Here is a 27647-nt window from a genome sequence, read left to right on the forward strand (position 1 = left end):
TCCTTCTCTCCCTTGGAATTTTGCACATGCAGATCCCCCCTTCTGGAATGTTCTTCTCTACTCAACTCCATTCTTCTTTCCCTAATTAATTTCCACTTATCCTTCAGTGTTCAAAGGTCATCACTTCAGGAAAACTTCCTCTAACATCACTCCACCTCCTCAGGGCAAGGTAAAAAAAGGTCCTGGGTTTTAAATGCTAACAGAATATTCTCTACTTTTTCTTCCTAGTTCTTATCATAATTAAAAATACTTAGACTATTGGCCAAGCAAGTAGTAACTTTTTCTCCCCCACTAGAAGGTAAGTTCCACAAGGAAATTGCCCATTGGGGTTGCCGTGTCCCTTACACATGGCAGACAAAATTTTTAAAAAAGCATTTGAGATATCCAAGGGTCTGTTTCATCATTTGATACCTGGGAGAAAAGATATGCCTCCCCCCAGAAAAAGATATTTACAGAAAAGAAACCATAAAATTAAATGTAAGAAGTGTATAATTAAATATTTATAAAAACATATGATTTGGCAAGCAGTTGACTGCATCTCAATTCTTGTTATATTTAAATCACAAGAACAAAGTGAAGATTTTATTCTGAACAAAATTAAAAATTACAAATATAAAAAATATTTTAAAAAATGGGTAACAAACAAATATATTTAAAGTGGAACAATTGTTCATTTTGGTATGCCTGATATGATATGGATGAGGGGGCCATGGGGCTCCGAAGCAGAGTGCCTCCTGTAGTATAAAAGTGCTAGGGAGTTGCATCTGTGGTAGCCACAGAATCTAGCATGATGCCTTCTGTGTAATAGAAACTCGATGAGTAGTTTTTGAATGAACGAATCAATGAATCAGAACATGTGTTATACTGCTTTGAGTGGTATTATTTTCCAGCCTGCAAGTCATCTAGGAACTTTTTCACCCTCATTTCCCTTGAATCGGGCAGGGGCAGTCCTGCACCTTGGCTGGGTTCCTAACTCACCTTGCAAGTGAAGCACTGGTGATATGGAGAGCACGCTTGGGGCCCCAGTGGCTCTCTAAAGCTTATGTCAGCTCCTCCTTCTCCAGCATTTACAGCTCTTCCAAGAATTCCATGGGAGGGTCTAAAACTCTCATCCACTGTGTGAACCCCCTGTCGTTCAACCATAGCATTTATTTGTGAGTCAGTGTAGGTTGTGTTAATTTTCTGGAATGTTTTCCTGGAACTTGGTGATCCTGAGATAGCAGACCCCTAGAGTTAGAAGGATTCTCCTTAAGCCTTACAACTCTGGAAAGAAAACTTATCTGGAACGCTTTCATGAACAGGGTGTTACCAGAAAGAAAGCAACCTCATTACTAGCCAATCTGAAATATATAGGAAGCCCAGAGGACGGTACCCAACATTACTTTTCCCGCTGAGTAATCCTTCCATCTTGACAGTCAGCCCTTGATGAGCAGTTGCGAGCCTTTCCCTCCTTGGTCTCCCTCCCTCTTATTCTTTCTACTCCTGCTCTCTTTCTGGTGCCTTTCTAGCAAGCACAGTGGGCCAGGTGGGTGGAAGCTGTCTTTCCCAGTTCTGTCCTGGAAGGAATCCAATGAATCCCTCCAGACAGGATGAAGTCCTGCTCAGGACTTATGTCCTTCAGTTTCTTCAGGCAAATATCCCACCTGCTAATATTGATAGCCCTCATAGCAAGAGTTCAAATGTTATTGGGTTTAAGCCAACAGATACAAAAGCCCCCTCCTCCCAGGGCCAAGAGGGGAAGGATTGAAAGGGATAAGGGGGACACAACACATCATCCTGCCATGTTGAAAGCCCTGAAGAATCTGGCTCAGTGGTCTTTTTCCATTTCCATGCCTCAGCTCTCTCCCCTCTTGCCTAGCATTTCACTCTGGCCCATCCTACCAGAGCCTAAGGGCATCCCCAGGATCAAAGATGCATGGGGGAACCTACAGCCTTTTGTATACCATTCCCCTAACAACTGAGATGACATTTTGCTAGATAACTTCTGGGTGATGGCAGACAGCGCCTCAGTAATAATACCTCCCAAGTGTAACATGTCTGTAATTAGACTGCCCTGTAATTAGGGAGCTGACAACTTAGCCACAGCTTGTCACTAGCCAGTGACACAGCAGGACCCAGGAAGAACAATAGAGAAGGACATCTGTCTGCCAAATGATGACGAAGATCCCGAGGAAAGCCAAAAAGAATAACATAATAATAATAATAGCACCAAAAAGCCATAGAGACAAGAACATCACATTTCTTGATAGAGACAAAGCTCTGGTGCCTCAAGAAGAAAGGGATTGTGGATCTCTCTTCATCCTCTTGCTCTGAGGGGTAATGCAGGAGAAGTGGATTTTAGTGTCTCAGGAAGCCAGGCACACAGCTGGATTTTGGTGGTGACTCCTGGTGGGATGAGAGAGAGGTCCCACAGAATATGCAAATGAACCCTGGGCTTAAAAATGATCTCTTGAATTGGTTCCATGAGGAAAGTTTTATTTGATTAAAACATTCTTTCCAGGCTCCTGAGGAGCAAGTGGACTGATCCTCTCCACCCTCCCTCTAAATGTGCTGCTTCTACTGAATGCCTTGTAGTCTCCTTTGGTTCCTCTGCTCCTCACCATGTCTCACACCCAGTCCTGCCATCACCCCAACTACATCCTGTGCCTTACACTTTGGATGTCCCATATAGTTTGGCTCATCATCACCACTCTCTCATCTGGACCAGCTACCACAAATACCCCTCACCCATTTCTCCACTCCAGGCTCTTTCCCTCCTTCATCCACATTCAGCTCTGTGGATAAATCTCAATTCCTGGGCTGTAACTGCCCCTGCAGTCCATATTCTAGAGTTAGTGATGGAACCCCACTGCCTACTAAAATCATCTGTAGTTTCTTTCTAACTTGAGGCTTGTACACCAATCAAAATACATGTTTAGTATGCCCTGTGTTATCCTACTTTCATCTTCATGACATTCTCTTTTTCTGGAATGGTCTTTACCTAACCTTTTTTTTAAATTCCCATGTATAATCCTTTAAGGCCCAGCCCAAAAGGCAGCCCTTCTTCAGGAGACTTGTCCTGTTTTCTAGCTCTATATGTCTCCCTCCTCTGAACATGGTCTGTGTCTTCTCAGCCCTCATCTCTACTTCTCACAGGGTTTCCTTAGACCACGTGGCAGTGGTGCTGAGGGAGGTAGCTTGGGTGTGGTTGCAAGCTCAGTATGCTGGAAAGTAGAGTACCTCTACTGAAGAGCTTCCACTTGGCTTGCTGTGTGATCTCTGTCAAGTCACTTAACTTCCTAGAATCTCAATATTAGTATTTACAAATTGGGGGTACTAATCCCTGCTGCAGAGCCTTGTTGTAGAGCCTGCAGTGATGTGTGGAATGCTTTCCTAAACCGTAAAGCATCGTAGCAATGTGAGATATCATAATGATCCTCTATCGTATGCACCACTTATTTATAGAATTGCCTTAATACGGGCCTGCCTTGGAGGTACTGCAGGTTTGGTTCCAGACCACCACAATGAAGTGACTATCACAATAAAGTGAGTCGCATGAAATCATTGGTTTCCCAGTGCATAGAAAAGTTATGTTTATTATTCTGTAATCTATCAAGTGCAATAGCATTATGTCTTAAAAAAACAATGTACATACCTTAATTAAAATGTGACACAGAATCATGAAGTGAGCACATGCTGTCAGAAAAATGGCACTGGTAGACTTACTCGATGTAGGGTTGCCACAAACCTTCAATTTGTTTTAAAAAATGCAATATCAGTGAAGTGCATTAAAGTGAAGCACAATAAAACACGGTATCATACTGTAGTTATTTGACTAATTTTTTTACCCCATCCTCCCACCACACTGGTTATTAACCCCCTGTGTGGATCAAGCACACATTCAGCAGCCTGTAACAAGATACCTGCCTCTTAGGTCTTAAACAAAACAAAGTTATTTAATGATCTCACAAGACAAAACATTGGAAGGTCAGCTGTCCAGGCTGTTTCTGCAACTCAGCAGTCATCCAGGACCATGCTCCTCTTACCTGCTACCCTCCTCTCTTCAACACCCTGACTTCCAGGTTTCATGTGTATTGTGTTCTGGTCGCAAGATGATAGCCACAGCTCAAGGCTTGGTGACCTCATTTGGAGACAGGAAGCAGCCAGGGGAAGGGGGAGTCATAATTTGGAGGTGGGCCCACCATCAGCTGTGAAAATGGACTTCATTTCCACAGAGAGGAGAGAGGGAATGCCTTGATGACAGAAATTGAGTCTTATTCATCTTAATTCCTTCTCTACAGTGCCTCATGCCTAGTATTTAGAAGATGGCATATAATAGATACATAATAATAAATATTAATTGAACGAGTTAATAAAATAATAAAGTGATACCCGAATGAGAGTTCAAAAACCTGGAATAACTGGTCTCAAGTCAGCTGTTTTTGTACATACATCTTCCTTAAAGTTCACCCTCATAATAGCTTTCAGGACTAGAGCAATTTATATATCAAGCAAAAGTGCTGTTATTCCAAGTGATTTGATTAGTTTTTGTCTAGTCAAGGGCCAAGGTGCAGGAACATTATGTCAGAAAGACAGCACAAAAGTGAATCTGGATCTGAAATGTTTAAAATGAAGTGGAAATATTAAAATGTGTTCAGACAAATCTGATCCGTTATGATTTTCTTTTTTTTTATGATGTTGCATAAGAACTCAAAATATTGTTACAGTGTATATCACAATAAAAATTCATCTTCTGAAAATTATATACCAGCAGAAGCTTTTAAATGACCTCCTCCCCCTTTTCTTTCCATACCTCATCAGACAAGAGGAGATTCAGTGGGAAAGCAGTAATTACAATCCTTCCTACATTGACAGACTTTTGGTATTTACTTGAGCAAAATGGGTAAGAGAGGGTGGGAATAAAGATTTAAAGGAAATGAGGTGTTCTTACAAGGCCTAGCGGAAGGTACATGTAACAAACGCTGTTCTTAACACTGAATAAGTTTCATTTGCTAGGGACTAACTAAGCTAAGGGAAGTCTATTTTATAGATACAGACTTGACTGGTAAACATCTTCAATCTTGGATTTGTTCCTGTAGAACCTCTACTTGACTACAGAAGTATCAAAGTAGATGGCTTTTAGCAAGATTGACCTGTAGATCTGCATTGTATGAGAGTGGAAGGGAACCTAAAAACATATTTTAATCCATTCGCTTTACAGAAGAGGCAATCCTTCCTTTACTACTCTTCTTATTTTTTTTACCTCATTTTTCAAAAATCCCATTGCCTTTAGATGCTTGGTCCATCTCTGAGAAAATTGCACCATTATTCACATACAGACTTTCATAGAAGGGAATTTAACACTTGTACAAAGCTCGTCATATTTGGTGGCTCAGTGATGGGTCACAATAGCCTTTGGGGTTCAGGTGTGTAGACCTCCCTTCCTGTGGATGTCATCTAGGTGTTTTACAATCCCTTCAAATTCAGCATGTCACAAGTGAGATCATCCAGTCTCTACAAAATCAGCTGTGTCTCATGTATTCTCTGTCTTAGGGGTAACTTTGTTTGCCTGTGTGTCCAACATAGCCCCCTGGGAGGAAGCCATGGCCCTCTCCCCTCTTTCCTCCCTATTTGCCCTTTCTCTCCCCCATGGCCTATTGTCCATTACATGCTAGTTCAGATGTGAGGATGTGTTAGATAGTTTTGTGGAAAGAACACTGGGTTCTGATACTATGTGTGTGGCTCTAAGCAGCTCACTTCACCTTTATGGAACATAGTTTGTTCCTTCATTCATTTAGTCAACAGTATTTATAGATCCCTCCCTATGGAGCTTACATTCTGGTAGGAGAAATAGGAAATTACAAACAAACCAAAATTTTCCTGTGATAAGTAGTGCTATGGAGAAAAAATAAAACAAAGGAAGAATAAGGCATTTTGGAGGGTTGAGCGTTTCTCTTTGAAATAGAGTGTGACAAAAGAAAAGACCCTCTGATGAGGTGACATTGAATATAGACCTGGAGAAGTCAAGGCATGCAACTATCTGGGAGAAGAACTTTCCTGGCAGAGGGAACGATTACAAATGTTCTGAGGCCAACTAGCAGAGCAGCCAAAAGGCCGATATGAGCTGGAGAGAGAGTGGCAGGATATGAAGTCAGGAAGGAGCAAGAAGCCATATCATATCACTGTTTTGAGTGAGAGGGGAAGCCGTTGGCAGGTTGCGAGCATAGACATGCCTTGATCTGCCTGATGTTTTGCAGGCAGCCTTCTAGCTGTTGAGTGTAGAGGCGATGGGGGAAGCAGGATGACCAGTTAGTAGTCTATGGCAACTAGCCAGGAGAGAGATAATGGTGGTTTGGGCATATGCTGCTTGTGGTGGAGGTAGTGAGATCTGTAAATAGTAAGGATCTCTTTTGAAGGTAGAACTGAAAGATTTGATGACAGGTTTGGGGTGGAGCATAAGAGAAAGGAAAGTGTCAGAGAACATAGATTTTGGAACTAAGCAACTGTAAAGATGGAGTTGACATTAATTGGGATGGAAAAGACTGTAGGGAGGAATTGTCTCTAACGGAATTGGTTTTAGGACTACAGTTCAAGGGGCCTATTAGATGTCAGAGGGGAATGTTAAGTAGGTGGTCTGGAGTTGAGGAGAGAGATCCAGGCTAGGGATTTAAATGTGGGAGTTGCCACATATACATAGTTTTAGCCTTAGCAACCCTCAGTGAGGTCACCCAGGGCATGTGCATAGACAGAAAAGGGAAGTTCTAGGTCTAAGCCCTGGGGCATTAGTAATGTTTAGAGATTGGAGAGATAAGGCACAGTGGCAGTGGAATAACAAAAAGATATTGAGACGGCTCAGGCACCAAGGAAGGAAGAAAACCAGGAGAGCATGGTATGCCCAGAGCCAAGTGAAGGCAAGGAAGAGAGAATGGTCAGTCGAGTCAAGTACCATGAGAGCAGAGAATTGGTGGTTGGATTTAGCGACACAAATGTCCCTGGTTACATTTGTAAGGGTGGTGAGAAAGTGCAGATAGAGTAGATTCAAGATCAAGTGGGAGTCAGTTTTTGAGAAGTTTTGCTATTAAGGCAAACAGAAAAGTGGGGCAGGTCTGAAGGGAGGTGGGGGGTTTCCGATTTTTTGAAAAGATGGGATAAATAGCAGCATAATTGAATATTGATGGGAAGTCGTTTGGGAAGAAATGCTGATGTAGAGGAAAGAGCAGATAGGTGCTGGAATGAGGGCCTCGAGCAGGCGAGAGAGGCAAGGATTGGGTGGACACATGAGGGTCAGTCTCCCAAGCAGGAGAGTTCACCCTTATGGACTGGAGGAAGGTCAGGGACATGGGTACAGAGGCAGGGAAAATCCTTCTGGTTCAAATATGTTCTATACCTGGTGAAGGGAACCAGGGTGTTTTTAAAATAACATAAACCAGTGAGTCATCCCTGAGTCCTCTCCCTCCCTATCTCCCGTATCCAATCCTGTTTAAAACATATTCTGAACCTGGTGACTCTTCACCACCTCCTTGCCATGGCCCTCTCTAAGACACTGCCATCTCTTGCCTGGATTATTTCAACAGGCTCCTAAGTTTTCTCCAAGCTCACCTCTCTCAAGAGTGGCCATTCAAAATAGAAAGCAGACTTTCCACTTCTGTGCTGAAAACTGTCCTATGGACGATTCCCATTCCACAATAAATTCCAACCTGCGAACCTAGACTGCTGCATACCTCCTACCTTGGCCAGCTCACTCAGTTCCGTTCCATTTTACGTAATACCCTGCAGTACACTGGCCTTCTTATGATTCTTCAAACATGTGACAGTTGTTCCTGCTTTGTCCTTGCTGTCCCTTCTCTGGGGAGTGCTCAGTATGAAAATTGTGTGGCAGCCTCCTTCCTGCCCATCATACCTGTTGAAACCTCACTGCCTTGGAGAGGTCTTCCCTGACTGTAGGATCTAAAATACCCATTCCCTTTCATTCAAAACTACTGGAATTTCTCGACATATCACTGCTGGCTAATTTTCTTATTAATGACATTTTCCATATTGTGGGTTACCAGCTATCTCTCCTAACAGAATTTAAGTTCTATAAGAGCATAGACCTGCCGGGCTACCTAAGGAGAATGCCTGTTACATAGAAGACACTCCATACATCTTTATGGAATGAATGGATGCCTCACTTTTATTTACTCACTACTGTTTTCAGGACTGAGACCAGAGAGTGAAAATGATATAGACCAACTGAGAAGTGCAGAGGGTTCTCTCTACTGGAATTTTCAGCAAAAGAACCCTCAACTGCCAGGGTTGTGTGAAACATCTGGCCCAGTAGAAGATTTCTGTCACCAGCTTTAGATAAGGCCTTAAGAGTGATAAAGAAGTTCCTCCCTTTTCCTCTGAGAAACCCTCTGGAGCATAAAAGATACAACTGCTTAGAGCTTTGGAGACTTTTAGGGTGAAACACTCACCTCTGAACAATCCAAAAGACTTTTACAGCCTTCCAAATAGTGCGCTTAGAGGTGGCATCTTTTCCTAACAGTACGGCCAACTCTCAAAACAGTTGGAGAAAACTTTCTGGAGCTAAAGTTCATGAGCCTTGATTCATATGTAGCCAGCTCAGAATTGGTGCCCAACTTCAAGTAATCATCTTGCCAGGTAGGGATGTGCTATCATTTCCATTTTACAGGAAGGGAAACTGAGTCTCAGAGATGTTAAATGACCTATTCTGGAGCTGATGACTTTAGGACTATTATTTATGAATATATTCCATAGTGTTTGAAAATGTATTTGGCTTTCAGAAATGGCCAAATAGCTCGTGGATCCAAGGAAAGCAAATTAGGTAGATTCTCGTGCCTGGATAATACAATTTTTGATGAATAAACTTTCTGCCAGATCTAGAAGGAACCTTAGAGATTATCCAGGCTAAAGATAAAACTTCAGAAAATCGTGTATCTAATCAAGATGCCACTCAATGAATTTTGTTTTGTTTTAGGCAGATCCATTTCACCCTAGACAAAGAAACATATCCCAATCACTCCCACATGCACCTGGTACAGAGAAGGTCAGAGCTGGTAGACTAACTCTTCCAGTCTCTGCCAAGTGGGCTTGAGGGTCTAACCCGGCTGCCTTGGCAGGTTGCAGGGGAGCAGATCCTTCCATTTTTACATTAATGAGAAGCAAAGGAAGAGAAGGAGAATCTCTTTGTTTTAGAAAAAGATATTGATCAAAATCCATCAGAAACATACTGGATAATTAATATATCAGAAGAGTTTGAAGACCTGCAGAAGCCAGTAATTTCTCTTGCTGGGAGTTATGCTGTGGAGAGTCAGCATCTGCACTGTTAATAACTGTAGTTTCCAAATTGGCGGGGGCAGCGGGGGGGGGGGGGTTTAGGGAGGGGGGATTGGAGCCCCACAAACAAGCTGTGCCAAGTAGACCAGATGTCTTGGAGGGCCACTGTCTCTCTACAAGTAAACACAAGGACTGTTTCCTGTCATTTTTGCCATCGAGTAACTAGATATTTGGTATCTGAAATACTTCTCGGGTAATAGGGTAATCTTTGCAACAAGAGCATCCTTAGTGTTCTGTTATCAGAAGGAAAAAGGTTTTCAAAATACATTTTCCAAAGACATTGCTTTCTCCCCTTTTTTTGCTCAAGGTCTTGTGCCGCCAGGTGTTGACTCAGAGATGAAGGGAGGTGTCACGGCTACTCTATTGGGGAAGGGTAGAGAATGTGAAAAATTGGGGGGACCTCATTGCCATCCATTAGATATCCAAAGGATGAGCAAAGGTGGAGGATGCTGGGAAGGGGGCATGGTGGGGAGATGGATGAAGATCAGCAGAGTGGTCAGAGAAAGTGAGCAGCTCTAACCAGGGGCTGCTTGGCCAGTTTTGATTTGGCTGGGCATTTTACAAGTGTAACGTTCATATCATTCAACAAATTTTATGAAGGTCTTCTACAGCCAGGGAACTGTTCTAGGCATTTGGGATCCATCATCGACAGAAACAACATCCCTGCTCTTGTGGAGCTTTCATTGCAGTGGAAGAAATCAGACAAGAACCAGTAAGCATAAAAATAAATTTTATTATGTGTTAAAGAGTGATAAGTGCTATGGAAACGAGAAAAGAAAAGAAAACAGTTCATTGGGGATTCAGAGTCCAGGACGTGGGGACCTTGCATTTTAAAAATAGGCCTTTCAGAAGTGGTTTTTTGGGAAGTGATATTTGTGCAAAGAATTGATGGGATGAAGGAGCCAGCCATGTAAATATCTGGGGGAAAAGCATCTCAGGCAGAGGGAAGTACCATGGCAAAGGGCCTAAGGTAGGAGGATGCATGCTGAGTTTGAAGCACATCAAGGAGGCCGGTGTTGCTGGGAAAGAGTGGACTGGGGTGGGGCCTACCAGGTTAGGTCAGTGAGATCAAGGGCCAGGGTGTCTAGGCCTGGTTGGTGCTTGCAGGGGTGCAACTTCAGCTCACAGGAGAATGTGGAGTTTTTTTTAGGGTTTGGCTCAGACAAGCAACCTTATCTGACCCATGTTTCAAAAGCATCTTTGTCTAGTAGATTGAGAATGATGGTGGCAGAAAAATAAAATATTTCTTTTTTCAATGACTTATGTGACAGGGTTGCTATGAGACTCAAATGCAAAAGTGCTTTAAAAATGATAAAGCACTGTGCAGCCCCAAAGGATGATTATTTTACACCAACAATACGGGGTTCAAAAGGCAAGGTCCCCTCCCCCACTCACGTTCTCTGCTCCATTAGCAGTAACCTGTTTGTGAAATTAGTCTCTGCAAGAAGCTAAAGGAAAAGTGATTCCATGTATTTTTTTAAAATGTTATTCTATACCCCAGTTTTGAAGCATTTGGATTTTTTTCAGATTGCTAATTATTTTTATGTTTGATTTTTTTGAAAGACTGATTTTTTTCTTTTAACTTGAAGTACTAGGTTTGAATACTAATGACTTTAAATCTAGCGGCGGAGGAGAGGAACAGAAGTCTGGGAACTTTAAACCCATTTCTTTTTTCCAGATCCCCTTGGAGAGCTAGAGGAGGTGGCTAGGTCCTCTAATACTTGGGGGGGGGGCACCTTTTCTTTGCGGTGGCCCTGCTTTCAAGTGAACGCTGCTGGGTGGGAGGACACACACTTTGTGCTGGCCAGCTGACCTTCAGAGTCTTGGCAAAATATCTTAAAGGGTTTTGTAGAAGAGGCCTTGAGATTCCAAGAGAAAGAAGGAGGAAAAGGGCCCAAAGCAGCGTTGAGTCTCCCAGGCGATAGACCTGAGTTGATGAAGAAGGGTGGTTGTCCAAGGTAATTATGTAAAAGAGAGGATCAGGAGTTCTAAATGGCTGCAACTTGGAGTTTACTCTGCTTAAGGTGAGTGTTTGTGTTTCTGTGTTTTTGTTCTTCAGGCAAGGTGGGTTTTGCTTCTTTCCTTTTTCACCCATGCTCTGCTCAATTTGAAAAAGCAGCTGGCTCTGCCTACCCGACCCCCACCCCCACCCCACCCCGATTCTCTTCCCTTCTCTTCCTTTAGATTTTGAACCCCATTCAAAATCTCCCCACCGCTGGCTTTCGGGACCCTCTCCTTTCCTCATCCAGCAAGAAGCAGCTGTGTGTATGGCCCCCCACCTGCCAACCCTCTGGTTCTTATTTTCTCCGACTCTCCCCGGGTGCTGCTGTCCAAAGACACACCTTCTCAGTCAGCCCAGCTGCCACGTCTCGCCCCAGCGGTTCAGGGAAAGCGGTGGCAACTCTGCGCTCTCCAAATTCAGCCCGCTGCGCTGGGCAGCTCCTTCCCCTTCCCTTTGACCAAGGAGCCGGCCCCAATCATTCCTGCTCATTCGCAGCCGCTAGTTTTGTTTATGGAGCAAACCTAGGCTTTGGGCAACCTGCGGTCGCACCGCTTTCCTAGGGTGTGGGGAGGGAGGGGGTGGCATTCAGAGCCCCCCAGCGTGCCATCGGCTGGTAGATCCAATATTTCAGATCTGGAGGCACACGCAGCGGGTGACAGGAGAGGGCGCCCCCCCCCCCCCCGCCCCCCAGGCCCCAGCGGGTGAAATGGGGGTGGGGATAGGAGCAGGGACTCCGGTTGGGGAAGGAGGCAGGGAGGCAGCTGCAGTGCTGCGAGGGGTGCGTGCGCGTGTGCCAGGCTCGCCCGCCGCCTCCCGGCTCAGTCTGCGCTCCTCGGCGCTGGGGACAGCGGGGGCCCGCGGGCCCGCGAGCAGGAGCAGCGCCCCTCGCCTTCCCCCGGCGCCCGGCTGTCCCCCGGGCCCCGGCGCCCGGCGCGGGACGCCAGATCCCCGCCGCGCTCCCCGCCTTCGCAGCTCGCGCCCGGCCGGGCTCCTTCTCCATTGAGTTTTCCCGTCGTGGACGCCCATCAATGGTCCTGCTCGGAGATGCACACGCAGCTCGCGGCCGGAGGGGGGTAGCAGCCGCCGTCTCCAGGTGCGGGCTCCCCCAGGCCGCCGCCGCCCCCTGCCGCCGCCGCTACTCGAGTCCCGGGCGCGCTGAGGTCCCGGCCATGGGGCTGTCGCGGCTGCCGCTGCTGGCGTGAGAAGGGGCGACTGAGCCGCTGCGCTCGGGGGTCCCCGGCTGCCTGCATGGATGTCTTCAGCTTTGTGAAGATTGCCAAGCTCTCGAGGTAGGGGCTGCGCTGGTTCCATTTGCACCCGGGCCGCCACCCTGGGCAACTTGGCGCTTTATTTTTCGGGGGGGGGCTCGGGGGAGAAGCAAAAGCTGGGGAGAACGGCGAGGCTTGAGATAGGCCTGAACCCAGGTGGCCCGGGGCTTCTGCGTTCAACTTCTTTCTCCCTGGCTGGTGGGGCTCGAGTGTCCACAGTGTAGACCCCACGCAGAAATACACGCACACCCTCACGCACACACCAGTGCTCCCAACAGTTTGTTTGCCCTTAGGAAAAGACTCTGTGGTGCTCGGGGTCACATGTGTAATTAAGGACTGAGAAGATGGTTGTAAATGCTGTTGCCCCTACTGCTAGGAAAAGCCAGGGAGTGCTCGGAGCTGGGTTCATGTCTCCCTAGCAGCAGCAACAGAAAGTGGCCCCTTTCCCCCCAGCCCTAAATCTGCCCTCCACACCCCTGAAAAGTCAGCTGACTGGTTGACCCAGCTAAGGGTCAGGTGTTTAGCAGTGACTAGATGAAGATCATGGAGATGGGGAAGAGACCTTCAGTCTTTCTTTGGGTAACTGTAGTCCTAAGCCTTGCAAGGTTTAGAAATTTGCTTCCAAAGTGGCCATGTTGTTGAAACCAAAGGAAAAAAACACCGATTCAGGCACATTTCCCCGGGTGGTCCTAGTAGAAGGTGGCCCAGTTCCACTTTTTAGCCACCTAGGTATTACCCGGTCCGAGCCTTCCTGCTGTGTCTTCTGCCAAGCTGCTGCTTCTGAAGTCCTCATTGAACCCATGGAGTAAGGTTTGTGTTGCCTGCAGTGTGCCATTAACGTGGGAAGAGCCCAGTAAGAGAGGCTTCAGAAAACCTTTCCCAACCTTCTCTGCCCAGGACCATGGAAGGCCTGGCGAGCTGCCCCTGGAGCTCTTTAGAGCAGTTACCACCACGTCCTCAGGATGTAAACAGTAGGCTTTTTTTTCTAGGATGCAGCTTAAAGACCTCCTTTGCAATACAGAGAGAGTAATTCTAGGTTTTCCCTCATTCTTTAATGTTGGGGTGAGACATGTCGATGGCATCAGGCAGGAATGAGCAGCCTCAGTTACCCCGAGTCAAAAATGTATATTGACTTGACTTTGCCAAATTACGTTCAGGCCATTGCAGAAACACTCAGTTTGGATGTTGCCACTTGGACATGTCCCTCTCCAGTATCCACAGGTCTTTGCCTATTGCCTGTTCTTCCTACTCATCTCCACCTACCTTCTCTATTCACATGGGTCATTCTTAATGTCACAAGCAGATTTCCCCAGGGAAAAGGCCCCGGTGTAACTTACTCCAGGTAGATTTGAGGTATACAATCTATAGGTAAGTGTGACTGTCTTAGAGCAGCCCACCCTGACAGTGGGAAGACTGATGTTAGCCCGTGGACAGTTACAGTGGGGCAGGTTGTTTGGTTTCACTTCAATATCGTGGACAGCCATGGCTTCACCCCGCTCTTTTAACTTTCTGCTTGCCTTAGTCCATGGTTGTCAAGTAATGAACCATGGATAGGCAACAGTTTAGAGCTTGCATGGAGCCCTGTGAGATAGACTGAGATAGTGCTTGAGGGCAAGGGAAAATTCTACCAGTTTTTCGGTTTAAAATAACCAAGCTAGGTCTCAGTGTCCTCAAATGCTTAAACAACAAGAATAACGAACATCTAAAGGCAAGTTTTAGTCCCTAAACTTTGGAGTTTAGGAGAGGACGATGCCGTGTGCCAGTGAAAAGAGGCTTTATACTCCTTTTACTAAATTCTAGGGGTATCTTCATCACATTAACGAAATCTGAGTAGTTTCAAAACCTAAGCCAGGTTGTGGGGGATTAGTATCTTTTTTTAAAAAAGAGAGTTCAGAAATTAGTAAATGAGTGTGAATTTCCCTTTCTCTCCATAATGTGCTCCAAGACAGGGTTTATTTTAAAGGGAAAAGGTACACGTGTTCTGAGCTTATGTGCCGATTCAGAAATCTCCCTTCCACGGGAATTCTTTTTTTCTCAATGTGAACTCGATGATGGCCCGCTGAGACAGTAACACCTTCAGAGGGTCATCAGCCTGCAGAAACACATGTTTCTGTCCTTGAAGAATCAGAGTGTGGTATGTGTGTTTTAAATGGTGTCACAGAAATCAGGTTCTTTTCTCAAAGGTGAAGCGTAAAAGTGCTTACACTGCAGGATTTTCCTGATTTCAGATGCATAATCTTCCTAAAGGATTTAGCTTTGATCAGCGTGGTTACTTGAGTGCTTAAAATCCCCTCGGTTTAGAGGTGAACACACATTGTTCCCTGGCCTTTGCCTTGTCTTTGGCTCCGAAAAACTCCAGTTTCTAATGTTTATTCAGAAGCATTTGCAGTAGAAAACGTAACAGATATTTGCTGAATGTCCTCGGTGTGAGTAAAGACAGTGATAATTGCAAAGAATTTCAAGGGGAATATTAATCCATATTGGAATTAACAGACGACATGCTTTGACTTTTCAAAGTATCTCTGTTTAACCATTTGTTCCCAGAATCTCTGCCCTTTTACTCATATGAAAAATCTGAATTCGAATTGTCCCTCCAAAACTCAGTACCATTTTATGAACATGTAAAACTAAAATGCTGTCAAGCATGAGACTAGCTGGCAAGTTGCGACCCTTTCCGTCATCTGTTTGAGTTGTGACCCTTGAATGTATCTATCGTGGGTGGCACAATATGTCATGGTTCTCTCTGGAAATGTTTTTTCTTGTTCTTCTAATTTTCTGGTTATTAAACAGTTCGATAGTTTACATGGAATTTGACTTCACTGTTTCCGTGGTAACAGTTATATATCATTTCCATCCTTGTAGATGAGAGCATTACAGATGATTGCCTTATAAACCAGTAATAGTATAAAAATAGGCATATATTGTTATTGTTACTGCTCTTTGTATCGACTATTTCATTTCTAAAGCAGATGCACTCTTTTGAATGTTTATAGAAGAAAGTGGTACCATAGAAAAACATATGATTATCCCCCAGTTGCCCGAGGAGAGTGATTTAAACCCCAAAACTCATAGGGATGTTATTAAACTGAGCAGTGTTTTACAGTATCCAAGAGCCCGACTTCATTTCTTTTCGTTAAGCAAAATGGCTCATTTTGAGATAATGATTGGGCCCCAGTTATTAATATGAAAGTAATTGCTTGTAGTAACAAGTAAATTTGGGGGAGCTTTTATTTTACATTTTCCTGTAGTTGTGGTATGTAGCAGTGCCTAATATCTGTACTAATAAAACATGTCAATTTTGTAACAAGTGTCATATATTTGTGGAAGAATAAAAAATATATTTCCTTAGATTTTTTTCTGAAATCCAATTACAGACAGCTAAACTATTTTATAACTGTATCTGCTTCAGAATGAACTATTTTCTAGGAAAAAGGGGAAGTTAAAGAAGAAATGTAAAATGTTAGATTTTGCCCGTTGCCTCTATTTTTACCTAAGAAATTGCATTAATATTGCTGATAAAGTGAACTCAGGAGGCTAAACCCCAAAAGACTGTGGATTTGAATTTTATTAAAAATGCTACTTGCTCACCGTCTGAGTCCTTTCTGAGTTCTGCTGATTTTCATGGCTGTCAGGAGGTGAAATGATGAACAGTTTCATAACAGAACCAGATTCCTGTTTTAGGAATATTTAACTCTGGTTTCCCAGAGGTTGCTGCTATTTTGCAACTGTGAAAGTCTAGTGGCTTGCAGGAGAAGGCATCTAGTTTAGGCTTTGTACCACTTCAAGCCTCTCTCTCTCTCTCTCTGCCCACCCCCCTTCTCTGTGTTGAGGAGAGGAAGTGAATTTCACCTTCTTGCTATCAGAATTGGATATAGACTGTTAGTTGTGGTGAAACTTCCTTGTTTTTCCTTCCTTTAATTCACACTTTCTACTTATGGACCTTCCAGCTTTTCATTCTCTCCTTTTACACACACACACACACAACACACACGTATGCACAAATCATGCTGAGCATTATTATCTCGCTTTGGGATTGCCATGGAAGTTCAGCTGAGAGAGAATATACATTATTGGTGAACCAGAAATTTATCTTCAAGGAATCAACTTGAAGCTATTGATTTTATACTCAGCTCAATCAGAGAAATTGAGAGTGTTCTCTGAATTTGTTTAGAAACATGGTACTGAAATCTACCACCCTTACTGTCCAAAGATCTTTAACCTTGAGAGCTAATCATAGGAAGGCAAGAAAATTATGAATCGGTTATATCAGGGATTGGCAAATTATGGCCCACTTACCAAATCGGGCCTGCTACCTGTTTTGGTGTGGCCCAAGAACTATGAATGGTTTTTACAGTTTTAAGTTGTTTAAAAAATCAAAAGAAGAATCATTTGAAATTCAAAGTTCAGTGTCCATAAATGAAGTTTCATTGGAACACAGCCACACACATTCATTTACATATTGTCTATGGCTACTTTTGTGCCTCAACAACAGAGTTGTTATAAAGACTGTATCTGACCTGCCAAGCCTGAAAATATTTACTCTCTGTCCCTTTCTGGGAAAAGTTTACTGACCCCTGGGTTAAACAATGCCTTTTCCTAAGTTCTCCTCTCTAGCATTATCAACACATATGTGTGAGCACTTGCATGCTCAAATATCTCATGTCAAGGTTAGTACATTATGTACCTGAGTTCACTAATGTACATTCACAACTAAGGTAGACCTTAGGTTTATTGACCCTTCTGATCTCATACAGTTTAACTGTTGGTTACTGACCATTTGAAGCTGGCATATTTGCCCTTTTGGTTATTTATTTGCATGCTTATTCTCTGGTCACTAAGTTGGCCTGCTTTCTTTGGGCTGGAGTGTTCCTTCCCTTCCATAGGACTTTAAGCTTTGTAGTTCAGTATGGATGGAGAAAGAATGGGTAATAATATAATACTTGTTTATAACCTCAACCAACATGTGCCTGTGAACTGATAATCAAGTCAAAGGGAGAATGCCTGGTATTTCCTTACAGTACACTTGAGCCATCTGGACCTAATGGTTAATGACCTTCATTAATCTGTTCCAAATGGAAAGAAAACTGGATAAGTGGATTTAGTTGTGGGCAGAGGGATAGAGGTAGGCTGTATCAATTTGGAATTGAGTTTAACCTAACTCTCTTATGCACTGACGGAGAACGTTGTAATGAAAAACCATAGGCTGCCTTTGGTTTTTTACAACATAAAAACATTCCAAAAGCATGTTGCCTTGCTTCTGAGCAATTTAGGTCATTATGTACTTCAGCCCTGAAAATTATCTTGAAGAAATCTAAGCCTTAGTTTTAGATGACAAAGTTAACATTCCCATTTTTTCTTGGCAAAGAGATGAGAAGGGCTTCCTGCCTGAACTGTTCCTTCAGAAATATATTTGAGCATGGTTTAGAGTATTTGGCACATGACCCATACTCTATACTAAATAATTGGTGAGTGAAGTCATACACATCCATTCTAACCCCAATCCTGGGTTAAACAGCTCAACTGAAATCTCTTGTTAGTTAAAATAATCTATTAGATTAGCCCTTCCATTTTTAGTGGCTTAACCCAGTAGGTGTTTATTGGTTGTTCAGCTGAGGGCCCAAACAGGTGTTCCTGATGGGGCGCGGGCACTGTGCCCCACATCATCAGGAACCGGAAGATGGAGGCACTCTCATCGTCAGTGGGGTCCAGGATCGCTTGGCCCACCAACGTGCGGCTGATAGTTGAGGGAAGAGAAATGGTGGAGGCTGGGAGGTTTTTCAGGGCTGTGCCTGGAACTGAAGTACATCGTTCTACCCATGGTATGTTGGCCAGAACTCAGTCATCTGGCTCTATCTGTGAAGGAGCCTGGGAAATTTCGTCCAGCTCTGTACCGTGTCTCTAATGAGTGTCTTGTGCCTCACCCTTATCATAATACTTATAACACTGTGTTTTAGATTGCATTTCATTCTCAATTCTTTAACCTTCCCTAAAGCCAAGACTTCCTTCACATGACATTGGCAATTACTCCTGCTAGAGGTAATGTGTACTTCCTTCCTCTATTGGTATTGGGCTTGGCTGTGGTATTGCTTTGGCCAATAGAATATGGGAAGACTTCACAGAGTTTCAGCTTGGGTAGAAAGCCTTTAGAGGCATTGTGCATGATAGGAACAACAGGCTGGGTTAGCCTGTTGGTCCAGAAGCTAGAAACACATGGAGCAGCAGTATCCTGCAAACCTGTGAACGTGAAAATAAATACTTACTGTCATGTCACCTGAGTTTTAGGGAGGTTTGAGAAACAGGATAATTGTGGTGATGGTTACCCAATGTATTTTGTGTTAGAATTGAGTCCAGTTTTGGATGGTCTGAGAGTCTGCATTTGGTGAATCCCAAAGAGAGACTATATTCTTGAGCTGATCAATTTCTGTGGGCATGGGGCCTGTGTTAGTCAGCCAAAGGGGTGCTGATGCAAAATACCAGAAGTTGGTTGGTTTTCATAAAGGGTATGTATTTGAGGTAGGAGCTTACAGATACCAGGCCGTAAAGCATAAGTTCCTTCCCTCACCAAAGTCTATTTTCATGTGTTGGAGCAGGATGGCTGCCGACATCTACGGTGGTTCAGGTTTCCTAGGTTCCTCCCTTCCTGGGGCTTGCTTTTCTCTGGGTTCACGGTTCCTTCCTTCCTGGGGCTGGCTTCTCTTTCCTCGTCGTGCTGACTTCCCAGGGCTTCAGTTTAAGTCTTCAGCATCAAACTCCAAAATCAAAACTCCAACATTGAAAGTACTCAACTCTGTCCTTTGCCATGCCTTTTATCTGTGAGTCCCCACCCATCAAGAGGTGGGGACTGGGTGGGGACTCAACGCCCTAATCATAACTCAATCATACCCAGGTACAGATCAGATTACAAGCATAATCCAATATTTCTTTTTGGAATTCATCAATTATATCAAACTGCTACAGGGCCCTTTTGATTGGACCAAGTCAGTGAGGTCTGACTCAAGTTGTGTCTCCGCCCTTTCACTGGGGCTTTATATAAACAGAGACACACCAAGAGAGACATAGAAAAAGGAAGTTGCCAGTTTTGATCCTGCCATGTGGGAGAAAGGAGGAGAGAGAGAGAGAGAGAGAGAGAGAGAGTCTGATAGTCCACTGAGACAGAGAGGAGGCCTGGAAAGAGACAAGCCCCTATACCTGGTCATCCACAGCTGGGCTCTGGAAGATGGTGAGCCTGGAGGGGAAGGCAGAGACCTCTGCAGAAATCAGCTGCGATCTTGGTTTGCCATGTGGCAGGACATCAGGATCACCAGTAGCTGACTTTGGTGAGAGAGCATTTCTACTGATACCTTGATTTAGACATTTCATGGCCTCAGAACTATAAGTTTTTACCCCTAATAAACTTCCCATTATAAAAGCCAACCCATTTCTGGTACTATGCATAGGCAGTCCTGTGGCAAGCTAAGACAGACGGTATCTCCTTTATGAGCTCTTTGAAGGCAAGACCCCTCACTCTGCAGCAAACTTCCCTGTTTAATAGTAGATATTAAATATTTGGTATGTTAAGAATGAACCAGTGAAGCCCTCCTGCATTCCACATGATGGCAAGTATCTGTCATCACAGATATGCCCACTTCTGTACCCCATTCAACAGGTTTGACTGCTCCTAGTTTGTAGGATCTGCTGACAATGCTCACTCATCATGCCCCTTGGATACCGAGCAGTGCACTGCTGCCTGCCCCTCCAGTGTGGGTGCAGTGCCCCCCATCTGGGCTCATAGCCTCTCATTTGCATATTTGTTTTCTTTCCCTTCCTTCTTGTCCTGAAAATCTTAGTCTTCCCCAATTATATACATTGTTTCTCTACTGCCAGGATTAAATAGTAGATAATGTTTGTAAGCTATTGAAAGATTCGGTAATGAGAGCTTTTTGTACTTAATGGTGTTATCAAAGAACTTACGATATGAGTGTCTTGTGTACAGCATGTTGGGAAAATGAAGTACAGAGCTAGAAAACAGAATACTCACTATACTAAATGAAAAACTTACTAAATTGGACGTTTGACCTAGTTATTTTGCCCTTTTAAAGTATTGCGCTGAATGAACAAATTTTAAGAAATGGGTCTCTTGAGAATTTGCTTAAAAATTAACATGAAATTAATTTGAAAAAAAAACAAGAAAATGCTTTATGCATTGATTAAGAAAGAGTCGAAGAGTTCTGGATAATATATATTTACACACACACACACACAGACATGTGTGTGTGTGTATGTATGTGTATATGTGTGTGTATATATAAAAGCAGAGAGACAGAAGCATGAAATGGACCTGACAGAAAAGATATAAGCTCAAGTCTTCCCTGACAGACTGTGACAAAGAAAAAGCGTCCTTGTTTCTGCAGTATTCCAATTCTGTTTCTAGCCCCTTATACCCAGAAAAAATATATTAAAGAGGAAAAAAACCAATATATTCAAAAGATAAAAACATGATATTGGATTATGGTGTCTAGGCATTTTACAGATTGAACAATCCAAGAATAAAATGATCAAAGGGGATGAACCAGAAATTTACAAAAGAAAATATGTGAAGAACAACGAAAGTTAAGGATTACTTTATATGAATCAGTAGAAGATGTTTTACTAGGATATTAAATGAAAAACATAATCAGACAATCCTGGGAATCTTGAAATAATACACATTGGCTATGTAAACTTGGACAGAAACTAAACTAATTTAAATCTTAATATCTTCACTTATATAGTGGTGACGTGAGTATTTGTCCTCCTAAGAAGGCACTTAATCTTTTTTTTTAGAGATTTATTTTATTTATTTCTCTCCCCTCCCCCACTCCCCTGTTGTCTGCTCTTTGTCCATTTGCTGTGTGTTATTCTGTGTCCACTTGCATTCTCAGTGGTGCTGGGAATCTGTGTCTCTTTTTGTTGTGTCATCTTGCTGCGTCAGCTCTCCTTGTGTGTGGTGCCACTCCTGGGCAGGCTGCGCTTTTTTCACTTGGGACGGCTCAATGTGGGGTGCACTCCTTGCACATGGGGCTCCCCCACATGGGGGACAACCCTGCATGGCATGGCACTCTTTGTGCATGTGTATGGGCCAGCTCACTACGTGGGCTAGGATGCCCTGGGTTCGAACTCTGGACCTCCCATATGGTAAGCGGATGCTCTATCAGTTGAGCCACATTCACTTCCCACAAGTAATCTTTATGTATATCTATTTTTTGAGGTACCGAGGCTGGGGATTGAACCCAAGACCTTATATGTGGGAAGTCGGTGCTCAACCGTTGAGCCACATTAGCTCCCCTGAGTTGGTTTTTTCATTTGTTTGCTTGTTGTTTTGTTTTGTTTTGTTTTTAGGAGACCCCAGGAACCAAACCTGGGCCCTCTCATGTGGAAAGCTGGTGCTTAACCTCTTGAGTCACATCCACTCTCCAATATTTATTTATTTATTTATTTATTATAAAGGTACTTTAGATTACATAAATGTTACATTAAAAAATTAGGGGATTCCCATATGCACTCCCTCCCCTCATACTTTCCCATATTAACAACATCCTTCGTTAGTGTGGTACATTTCTTAAAATTGATGAGCACATATCGAAGTATTGCCACTAACCATGGATTAGAGTTTACATTATAGTTTGCACTCTGTCCCCCGCAGTTTTGTAAGTTATGACAAAATAGATAATGGCCTATATCCATCATTGCAATGTCATGCAGGACAATTCCAATGTCCCCAAAATGCTCCCATATTATACCTATTTTTTACTCTCCCTCCCCTCAGAACCTCTGCCAGCCACTATCTTTATATAAAATGATACAGTTTCTTCCACTGCTAGAATAACAATAAGTCTATAGTAGAATAATAGTAAGTCTACTTTAGTCCATTGTTCATTCTCCAGTCCTGAGGATTTTGGGATGGTGATGACCACTCTGCCTGTAATTAAGAGGGGGCTTAAATCTCATGGGGCATATAGATGGAACTATCTTGTAGTTGTAGACTCTCTCTATTCCTTGGGATGGTAATTGTCCCATTCATATGCTCTAAAGCATGTAGGAATGTGCTCAGGTTTTCATGGGGCAATGTCACAGTGAGTGGAGATCCACACAATAACCAAAAGAATAAAGTGATTTCTCACCCTGGAGAGTTCTGCTAAATTCTCTAATGGGACAGCAAGAATACCCCAAGTACAGGGACAGTGCCTAGTGAAGGAGGAGAGACCATTGCACCGGGCCCTTGATATTGATGATTGTGCTTATGAACCTTTTCTTTTGAAATTGAAGCCTAGCCTGGTATTATATGTTGCCCAAGAGTTATCTCCTGAGGGCCTCCTTGTTGCTCAAATGTGGACTCTCTCTGAGCCAAACTTAGCATGTAACCACACTACCATCCCCCCTGGCATGGGACATGACTCCCAGGGATGAGCCTCCCTGGCACTGAGGCATTATTACCAAGCACTAACTAGCAATGTACCTGGAAAAAGACCTTGACCATAAGGAGGAAATGGTAAATGCAAATGAGTTTTTATGGCTAAGAGATTTCAAAAAGTGAGTTGAGAAGCCATTCTAGAGGTTACCCTTATGCACGTCTCAGCAGGATATCATTGACTGCCACAGTAAATAATGCCTCAAATAATGATGCTCCTGAGGACTCTAGAGACACCCAGACACTATAGGCAGGGCAGACAGCTCAGGAGTTTGATGCTCTGCCAGTGGGTCTTACCTTGGAATTTATGCTCCACAGGGTGATAAACTTGGACTCATTTTCATTTCCCTACATAGGGCTCTTCTGCCCCTTCTATTCGAACCTATAATTAGTACTAGACTTGATAGTTATATGTCCAAGAGACTTAAATCTTTGGTCTGTCCATGTACCACTTGGGCCCAATCTCAGCAGAGTTGCATCACCTACTCCCCAGTTCATTGAACCCACCCAGGACAACTAACATCAGAGAACAGAGAGAGTCTGCAACTTCAAGCAAGATAGTTCCACCCAAAACTTAGCATAGCTCCTACCTATCAGTCAGTGAGTGGTTACACTAATATTGAGATGAGGCTCCAAAATGCCTACATCTCAATTTTCTATCTCTCAATTTCAGCATTTTTTCTTAATCTTCATGTCCCAAATTCCACTACCTTATTTCAGTTCCTTATCGTCCCTCCTAGCAATAGCAGGCTGGCACTCCTCTAGTCCAATATTCACACTGACTGATTGAAATCTTTCTATATTACAAAGTTAATCATCAAATATCACAATTTAAAACACAGATTACTTCCCACTAGAGAATGAAGCCAACATTCCATAGCATCAAACAAAGCTCAACTCTCCATGGCTGACCTTCTAACATCTGTTTCACCGCATTCTGCCCTCATCCACACTGATCTCTAAGATACTGAGTTTGATTTGCGCCTTTACCAGAGCACCATAGTTTCCATACTCTGCTATTTATAAACCTGCTTTCCCATTTTGGAATCTCTCCCACTGCTCCATTTGGATTTTTTTTCACTCCCTTTCCTTCTGGAAAACACCAACCCTCTTTCAGGATAATAAGAGTCATCTCCTTATTGAACCTAATTCATAATATCCCTAGAAGGACTATTATTATGAGTTTCTTTTTAAAATTTTTATCTGTTTTTTTAAGTTAGCTTTTATTTCAACTTTAAAAGATAAAATAACAGACAAAGGCACTTTAACAAATTATGAAAACATTACTCTGAAAAGGTCTGCCCAGGATATATTTATTGTTAAGTAAAAACAGTAAAGCAAAAACCATTTAAAAAGAAGGGGATTTGAATACACACACACACACACACACAAATACGCCCACATGCATGTGACTGGAAGGATACACAAGAAATTAAATAGCAGTATTTAACTGTAAAACTGTGGTACAGGGGTTAACTGTGAGGGAGGCATGGTATATGGGGACATGAGTAGATTCCCAGGTCCCTATCCACATTAAATACTGTTTTTTCGTTTTTGAATCCTGTGAATATATTACCTATGAAAAAATAAACCTGAATTTCAAAAAAGCTACTAAGATAGCTTAGTTATCTTTGAATCCAAGGATCCAAATAACAGTATCAACAGGTTCTTACCATGTTTTTCTGATTGTTAAAATAAGACACCTTTATTGAAAAAGTTTTGAAAACACCAAATATATAAAGGGGAAATTTTATAAATATTTAAAATTCCACCAGCCAGATATAATCACCATTAGCTCAATTTTCTTTAAACTTTAAATCTCTTTTATATAGTTAAGAAAATGCCTCATATATACAAAATTAAAAAGATTTAAAATTTTTTATAATATAAAATTAACAATACATATACCACACTTAATGATTTCCTATTTAATGAACATTTAGATTGTTTCCAATGTGTTGCTTTGTATAATATAATAATGTGATGAATATCTTTATAGCTAAGTCTTTGGATTTCATGGGCAGTTTTTTTATGACAATAATAATAGCATATCGAGTATTTCATAATCCATAAAAGTCAGAATGTAGATTAAGATGCCATTTAAATGCTATTCAAATTTTATGCTAAACTTATGGACATTTTAGTTCCTCAAAGGTATTAAAGTTGACAAGCAGCATTTGTCATAGCGGTTAACATAATGACAAGGTTTTGAAGGAATTGGTGATGGGACAAGCTTTGGTAATGATGGTTGGAATCATCAGGTGCATTTTGAGCAAGTCAAGCCTTTGTTTCCTCATTTGTAAAATGGGAAAATTATGAGATATTCCCTCTAAATGTAATCTATTTCTAAAAGTTCATCATTTTACCATAGAATGAAGAAATTGTAAGAAATGCATCTATTAAAACAAAAAGAAATACATCTATTAAAACTTGGCTTAAAAAATAACTTGAAATACTATGCAGCTGTAAAACATAAAGATAAAGACAAAGGAAATACTGTCTACAGTATGATCTCTGGGGTGTATTTATTGCTAAGTGTATTAGTCAGGGTTCTCTAGGGAAAGAATCAATAAGAGATATCTGTCAAGAGTATGCGATTTTATGAGTCTCTCACGCAACCATGGGGATACACAAGTCCAGGCTGTGCAGACAGGCTGCAACCAGAGGCTCCCATGAAAGTCCAATGAGGGTTCTTGATGAGTTCTGGGAGACATTGGCTGTCCAAAGATGAACTGGGAAATTCTCACTCAGTGCTGGAATCACTTCCCCTTTTAAGGAATTCAACTGATTGGATAAAGCATCACTCATTGCTGATGGCAATCTCCTTGATTGATGTAATTGTAATCAGCTATCTATGATTTACCACTGCAGTATAGTCAATGGTGACTCAAGTCCATAAATGCCTTTGTATTACAGTTAGCCCAGTGCTTGCTTGACCAAACAACTGGGCACAATTACCTGGCCGAGTTGACACAATAGCCTAACCAGCACACTAAGTAAAAGTAGTAAGGTACACAATAGTCAATATGCTTATATATGCATAAAAATGGAAAAGATACATAGGAAACTAGTAACAGTCTTATTAGAATGAAGAGTGGTGGGGGAAGAGAGTTTACCTAGACAAAAGAAAGGAAATTGTATAAACAGGATTCCCAAAAATGTGGTAGAATATTGAAAAAAATAGCTTTGGATGAAAACATTAGTTCCTGTCTTTGACAACTCTGACTTGTAATGTCTTAGTTTTTTTCTATTTAAAAATGCTTAAAGAATCAATGAATGAAATACAAAGGTAGTTTAATAGAAGAAGGATATATATTAAAAAGTATAATAGAAATTTCAGATCTATACAATTGTAATGGTAATTTTTATTATCAAATTAAAAAGCTGGAAGAGCATATCATTATAAAAGAATAGAATTGAGTAGAGCTCTGAAGCAAAATTCCCTCATGCTTTTATATCTAGATTAGGTTTCTTCTGATAGGAAAATAAACAGAAAAATATTTTCCTTTTGTTTCCTGTTCCCCTCTACAACCAAAAGAATTTATTAGTTGATCCTTTTTATAAAACTTAAATATTATTCATTTTTGACCGCGATCTGAAAAATCTTATCACCTGCTAATCTTCTGTTCACCAAAGGGTGCAACATGGTATTTTTTTTTTTTGGAGAACTACTCTCTGGGGATATATTGATGGATATTTCCTTTAGGACTGTAATTTGATTATGGTGCCATTAGTTCATAATTTGGCTTTCCGGGTGAGATCATGTTGACAGCCTAAAGACTAGAGTGCTATTTAACTAAGTTGATGAAACACACAGCGGAGGCAATAAAGTGCCTAATCCTTTTCTACTGGTTAATCCTTTACTTTATCTCCCTTCAGCACTGATGTAGTCACGCATAACTCTGTAAACGTCCATTTATCTAGAATGTAGTTAGGCATATAATCAAATATTCTACCCATTTTAAGGATATGTGTTAACATTTTTAAAAGATCGTTTGAACACTCAAAAGATAATGAATAAAACTCTACCGGCCATACTACATAATTTTATTGGTGACCTACAAGTTATTTCAAAATTTTTATTGTCTTCTAGATCTGGGATTGGCAAACAGCTGCCTAAGGGCCAAGTCCCACCTGCCTCCAGTTTTTGTATGAAGCTAAAAATGGTTTTTACATTTTTAAATGGTTCAAAAAATCAAAAGAAGAATAATGTTTCATGGCATGTGAAAATTATATGAAATTCAAATTTCAGTGTCCATAAATAAAGTTTTAATGGAACACAGCCATGCTCAACATTTACGTATTGTCAATGGCTGCTTTTCTGCTGCAATTGCAGAGTGGAGTAGTTGCTACAGAGACCATATGGCCTATGGAGCCTAAAATAGTTGCCCTTTTACAGAAAGTTTCCTGATCTGTGTCATATATCATCAAATATCATCGAGTGGTTCTTGTTGGGAAGGGAATTATAAATGAGTATGTAGATATTGATTTGATATATAAATATTTTTACCTTCTTGGGTTATTTGGAATTCTATACAAGTGGGAGTTTAAACAATATCACTATGAAGTTATACATGTTTCTCTGTATAAATGTTCCTACTGTGAACAATTCTTTCTCTACCCAAATGATTTT

The 27647-nt window shown here is 42.1% G+C and overlaps 1 protein-coding gene across 5 annotated transcripts in view; it reads left to right on the top strand.

Moving 5' to 3' along the window:
- Positions 1-27647, top strand: part of FRMPD4 (FERM and PDZ domain containing 4) — a 954164-nt gene that overhangs the window by 324491 nt on the left and 602026 nt on the right. The window contains exon 1 of one of the 5 annotated variants that reach the window (XM_058291446.2): positions 10949-11342. The exons of 2 other annotated variants lie outside the window; for them this stretch is intronic. In XM_058291446.2, the coding sequence (XP_058147429.1) occupies positions 11311-11342 (32 nt within the window). In that variant the 5' untranslated portion in view covers positions 10949-11310. Of the gene's footprint in view, positions 1-10948; positions 11343-11941; positions 12610-27647 lie in introns of those variants that run through there. 2 more of the 5 variants (XM_058291445.2, XM_058291444.1) reach the window with 2 other exon arrangements.

The sequence above is a fragment of the Dasypus novemcinctus genome, chromosome X, assembly GCF_030445035.2.
Source record: "Dasypus novemcinctus isolate mDasNov1 chromosome X, mDasNov1.1.hap2, whole genome shotgun sequence".
Lineage (NCBI taxonomy): Eukaryota > Metazoa > Chordata > Mammalia > Cingulata > Dasypodidae > Dasypus > Dasypus novemcinctus.